Source organism: Mus caroli, chromosome 15 (genome assembly GCF_900094665.2).
Source record: "Mus caroli chromosome 15, CAROLI_EIJ_v1.1, whole genome shotgun sequence".
NCBI lineage: Eukaryota > Metazoa > Chordata > Mammalia > Rodentia > Muridae > Mus > Mus caroli.
The window spans coordinates 30,989,737-30,995,907 of record NC_034584.1 but is presented as its reverse complement, the minus strand read 5'-3'; the positions used below and the strand labels follow the sequence as shown (position 1 = coordinate 30,995,907).

General features: G+C 40.6%; 1 protein-coding gene across 4 annotated transcripts in view; it reads left to right on the top strand.

Annotated features, from left to right (window-relative positions):
* Rgs22 (regulator of G protein signaling 22) overlaps window positions 1-6,171 on the top strand; it is a 122,420-nt gene that overhangs the window by 39,425 nt on the left and 76,824 nt on the right. For 3 of the 4 annotated variants that reach the window (XM_021183706.2, XM_021183708.1, XM_021183704.1), the window contains exon 10: window positions 4,300-4,474. In XM_021183706.2, coding sequence (XP_021039365.1) covers window positions 4,300-4,474 — 175 coding nt within the window. The remainder of the gene's footprint in view (window positions 1-4,299; window positions 4,475-6,171) is intronic. The other variant, XM_021183707.1, reaches the window with a different exon arrangement.

Below are 6,171 nucleotides of genomic sequence, written 5' to 3'. Positions count from 1 at the left end.
CAACATTCTTACTGAATTCCAAGCCCAGAGTTGGCTCAAGGACTACCTAGGGCATTGGTGAAGGCCAGGAAGCAAAGTTCAATTTTGCTTAGGTATTTGGCAAGTCATTGCTTGGAGACACCTATAATAAAACAATACAATACTGGAAGAAAACACACAGATCCATTTGCAAGGACAAGTTTGGAGCATTTGTTATACAGGATGCCATGGTTCCAGGAGACTAAGTTTCCACGAAACTCTTTGCCTCAGGACTATTTCCAGGTTTCAAAGCCTGTCAAGCGAGTCACTACTGGAGTGGATGTAGCAGTTTTGGCTTTAGAGTCAAGGACATGAGAAAGGGACTGTGGAATCTCTGTTTAGATCCAAGAAAAGCCACTGAGGCCAGGCATGTGTCAGGGGTGTCCCTGTATGGAGGCCCAGAGAGACCATTGTATGAAGCTGTGAAGGTGAAGCCTGGATTGTGTTGAAGACCCCAGGATGTTGGAGATGCCAGAGTCAGGGGATATCTGTCAAGGAAAGCTGCAGACCAGGTGTAGAGTCAGTCCAACAGAGAGAAATATGTTGTCCTCGACAAAGCTGAAAGGAGTTAGAGATCTGAACAGTGCTTTGACAGCAGACATGGAGATGCACAATGTAGAATTTGTTCTGCTGGTTTTTAGTTTTTCTTTAGCTCACTACTGCCTTTCTATACCCCCTTTCCTTCTTTTGGGGTGGTAATGTACTTTCTGGCCATATGTGATCTGCTTTCTAATTTTGATTTTACAGGGGTTTATAGTTAAGAGATTGCCTTGAGTCTCAGAAGAGGCTTGGGACTTTTTTTTTTTTTTAACTTTGCTATTATCACTTTAATTAGAAGTCTTTAAAAACTATATGTACCTACACAGGAGTTGCCAAAAACCCAGAAAACAAAATAAAATAATCAAACAAACAAAAAGCAAGTAATTATATGAATGCTCATGAGGTCCTTACAGAAATTAAACTACAGTAAACTGTTACATTTGCTGTTCTTTCTCCACAGTGGTTTGGTTTATGTGGGTTTACATTTTTTAAATTATTTATTATTTTGATGAGCCAATTAAATTTACATACAATTGCTGACCTCTCATCCTTAGATATCTTAGTTAATAATAACAAAATTAGCTCTTCTGGCTATTTCTTCAAATGAGACATTTTTACACTGAGGTAATCTTACTCTCAGTATCTACCTTTAAATTCTGCAAGCCGTCCGTTCATATATAATCCTTAAAAACACTTGATTTTTACAATAAAGGATTAAATTTGTATCATATATTAATATTTATTAAAGTGTGCTCTTTATTTCCTTGAACTTCAACTTTTCTTGAATTTCACGATGCTGATCTTTAAGAGAATAGGCACAATGACCTACAAAATGTGCTCTATTAGTTCATTTAAAGAATCTTTTTTTTTTAATTAATTTTTTTTGAATTAATTTTTTTATTAGGTATTTTCCTCATTTACGGCTTGGGACTTTTAAATAGTGTTGAGACTGTTTTAGACTATGGGAACTTTTGAAGTTGGACTGAACCCATTTTTGCATTATGAGATGGCTATAAGCATATGGGGGAGCAGGAAGTAGAATCTGGTGTTTGAATATAAAAAAAAAAAATCCCTCATAGGCTCATGTATTTGTATGCTTGGTTACCTGGAAGTAGAACTATTTAAAAGGATTAGGATTAGAAGACATGGCATTTTGGGAAGAAACGTTTCACTGGGGGTGGACTTTGAGGTTTCAAATCCCATGCTAGACTCAGTTTGTTTGTTGTCTGTCCGTCTGTCTGTCTGTCTGTCTGTCTTTGTCTCTGTCTCTCTGTCCCTGTCTGCCTCTCTCTCTCTCTCTCTCTGTTGAACAGATTGTACTTTTCAACTACTTCTCCAGCACCAAGCCTGTTATCATGCTCTCCACTGTGATAATGGACCCAGCCTCTGGGCTCTAAGCAAGCCCTCAGTTAAGTACTTTCCTTTATCAGAGTAGTTGCAGTCATGGTGTCTCTTCACAGCAACAGAACAATGACTACGACCTTTGGTGTGCTTGGGAGTCTTTAAATACAGGCTCAAGTTTGGCAGTGCTCTCAGAGTGCATCCTTGTGCAACCTCCCATACGATCGGTGTGTAGCTATCTGTACAGATGACATCTTAGCCAACGTTCTGAGCACTTGTGGTAAAGGACTGTGGTAACCTGTTACAGGATAAAACCTGGTCCAGTCCAGGGTTCATGGTTTAGTAGGAAGTGCATCATGTGAAATGGTGTAAGAAAAATGGTGGTAAGCACACAGGGTACAGAGACATGGACACAGTGGAGACACTATAAGTCCCTTGAATTTCAGCGAGTTTTCACAGCGGTACATTTGATTTGATTTTGTCATTTCTCTTGAAATCTCATTGGATGCGCCAATGCTTTGAATGTAAAGTTCAGACTTTTAAGAAAATTAGCAAATAAGCTCCCCTGGTCTATTCTCTGCCCACTTCTCTGGCATCACTTCCCAGATATTCTTACCCACTGTGTTATCACTCCTGGGCTGGAGACATGGTAATGGAGAGCAGAGAAACTGAGATCAGTCCCCAGCACCTCGCATCAGAGCGCTTATAACCAGAGCACCCACTGCTCTTTCCTGGCTCTGTGGATGCCTGTCCATCTGAATACATACAGACACATAAATAAAAATAAAATAAATCTTAAGGTACACAAGAAGGTATAAGTTCCATTATAGTTGGTACATATGTACACACCACCCAACATAATAAAACATTGAGTTTCAGAAACCTTACCAAGATAGAAGAACTTTAATTATTTTTATCTTAAGGCTATGTTTCTGTTTGTATGTGTGTATGTACATGCATATGAGTGCAAGGTCCCTCCAAGGCAGGCAGATGGCATCCAGGCCCAGGAGCCATGGTTACTGGAGGTTGTGAGCTGCCTGATGTGAGTGCTGGGGACTGGACAAACAATACATGCTTTGAACTGCTGAGCTGTCTCTCCAGCATCTTTTTAAATTTAAACATTTTGTTTTGAGTAATTAGAGACTCATACACAGTTGTAAGAAACAATACAAAGAGATGTTGTGAGTGTTTCCTTCAGTGGTAGTATCCTGTGAAATTATATTGGTTAGAACTTATATATTTTTTCTGAACTTAAACTAATTGTAGCTTTTGCATTCTCTTCATGCCTAACATGTTGACACTGGGAACTCTTCCCACCTCCTGTTTTAAAGGGAAGCCATATCCTGTCAGTCTCTGGAATATGGAAAAGGAATTAGCCCTCAGGCTTGATGTCAGGGGAAACCTGGTCTGAAGAGCAATTTAGCCACAGGCCTGATAGCTGAAATAAGCTTTGAATACCGGTAACAAAGGGTTCACCCACTGATTGACTACTACTAGCGTATTCCTCCAACTGAGTGTGGGGTCTGTGTCCTATACCAAGCAGCCGTTCTCTTGAGTTTCTGAAACAGTGTTTATCCTTCATTTATATAAATTGTAGTAAAATTAATTCCTACCTTCAAAGTGTAAGACTTGGAAATTATGTAAATGTGCAGTATAGCCCACTTTAGTAACATACTTGAATATTCTAAAATGTTTATATTTCTAGCCAGGCATCGTTACATAGAAGCAGGTGTATCTCTGTGAATTCCAGGCTACCTTGGTCTACATAGTGAGTTCCAGGACAGCCAGGGTTATGTAGAGAGACTTTGTTTCAGAAACCAAAAATTAAATGAGATGTTTTCATACTTTTAAGTGTTAACTTAATTTTACTAATTTCTCTCTCTCTCTCTCTCTCTCTCTCTCTATATATATATATATATATATATATATATATATATATGTATATATATGTATATATATGTATACATATGTATTTGAAAGATATCTAGACATATAAGTATGTAGATAAATGGATATGGAAGGTTCCACAAATTTCCCAAATATAGAGCAACACCAAACTACTCTAAGACTTTGAAACATGTTCTATTTTATTTTTAAAATCGCTTAATAGTTTTAAGTATTTTGCTTATCAGGCATATAATAATTTTAATATTATGAATTTCTAATATATTACCTTTTTTCTATGAGTGAATAGAGTATAATGAAGTAACATAGAGATTTTTTTTTTTAAATGAGCCAGCAGAGAAAGAAATAGAAAGTGGCAGAAGGGGTTGATATCTGTGATAATTACATGTTTTGTAGGTTTTTGATTCTGAAATTTATTATAGTTTCATCTTATTATATTGACTCTTGTTTGTTTGTTTGTTTGTTTGTTTGTTTGTTTGTTTTTTCACTAAAAAGGGCACCAAGATTTTGTGTAACACATTCAGCTTCAGCAAAAAATGCTAGCACTGAGCTGAAGTTCTGGCGCCTCCGTCAAGAGAAGCCCAGGAAGGATGTTGACCCTTTTCCACAGATGGCCACCCTCCTGCCATTAAGACCGAAGTCCTGCATTCCACAGACCCCTGAGGTCCAGGTTGGGTGTCCAGCGGGTGAAGTGCTCTGTAGTAACTATGCAGCTACTATTTATCCTTGGGTATTTGTCTACTGATGTGGTGTGAATGTGAACTATGGCCTCTAGGTTTGCATATTTGAGCACTTTGTCCCCCTAGTTGGGGCTCTGTTTGGGAAGGTTGTGGAGCCTTTAGGAGTGAGGCCATATTGGAGGCCATGTGTCACTGGGACCCCACTTCCTTGTCACATGATGCTTCCTGAAGGTGAATGCAGTGTGATAAACCAGCCTCCCGTCCTTCAAACTGTGCTTTCCCTGCTTGCTGCCATGGCTTCCCCTGCCACGATGAACTGTAGAGCAATGGGAAAGTGACTAAGGTGGCTTTGTCACATTTGTCACAAGGTTGCTATCACAAGCCTGCTGTTACAGCGTACACCCCACCCCATGTAAAAAGGAAGGAAAGGCTAGAGCCTGTTTGTTCAGCAAGCAAAGTAATCCTCCTGAAATATACAGCCATGCCACTCACTATTCTGCCGGAAACTCTCCAGTGGCCTCCTCTTCCACTTAGAATAAATTTGACAACCTTGTCCAGCCACACAGGTTCCTTAGCATCCATGCCTCGTTCTTCCACATTGTCCTCTTGTTCATGCTGACCTGGTCACGCTGGGTCCTTTGGCTGTCTTTGAACATCAAGTGAAACCACAGGGCTTGGTACTCTCTGTCCCCTGTGTTTAGTGCACTTTCCTCTAGAAAGCCACACATCTTACCCCTCACAGCCTTTAGATAGCAGCTTGCCCATTGCTTAGGGAGAAAGGCTGATTTCCATGTGGATGAGCTCTCATGTGCAGGGGAGTGGATTTCCTTCTCTCAGGCCTGTGCCCTTCGCCCTGCCTTGCTTGGCTTTGTTGTATTTACAGCTGCATGCATGGCCCGTTTATTGTCTTTTATATCCTTCTAGAATAGAAGGGAATTTTCTCTGTTGAGTGCATGTTCCTAGACCAGCCTAGCATAGAAGAGTCACTTGGTAAATATAATAGGATTGAAAAGACAAGCTGAAATAGCACACTCAAACCAGAGGAAGGGAGCTTTGGGCACACGGTGAAGAACAGGAAAATGAAAAGCTGAGGGTACTTGTAGGAAGTAGTAAGTGACCTTCCACTCTCACAGGAATGCAGTGACTGTAGGTAAGGCCTGAGTCTCAGTGCTGAAGCCCCTATAAGCCTCACTGTCTTAACGGCATCACTGAGTGTTCTGTTACGGGTCGCAGTCACGTGAAACTGCCCCAAGATTGCTGTAGAGTCACGATGTCAATGTTGAGTGTTTCGCATCCACACACAGTGGTTAGAACTGTCAGCAGTTTCCAGTTCTTCTTTATCCTAGGCACACATTGGGAATCTCCCCAGGTCCTTCTAAAGTCCCAACTTTATAGACTGACTTAACTCATCGGGAAGAAGCTGGGGTCGCTCTGAAATCAATGAATTTGCTTAGAGCCTACATTCCCACGTGAGCATTAGAGCCACAGATTAGAATCTGTATGCATAATGTGTTCAGCACCACTGCTGGCAGGTGGCTTGTATCATCCCCTGAAGATCCTGTGCAGACAAATACCCAGGTTTCAGCACAGACCGGGGTTCAGCAGGGCTCCTGAAGGACCTAAGTCCCTCCCTCAGGTGATGTTCTCGCCACTAGAGCTCACACTTTCCTTGGTTTCTTTTTTTTTT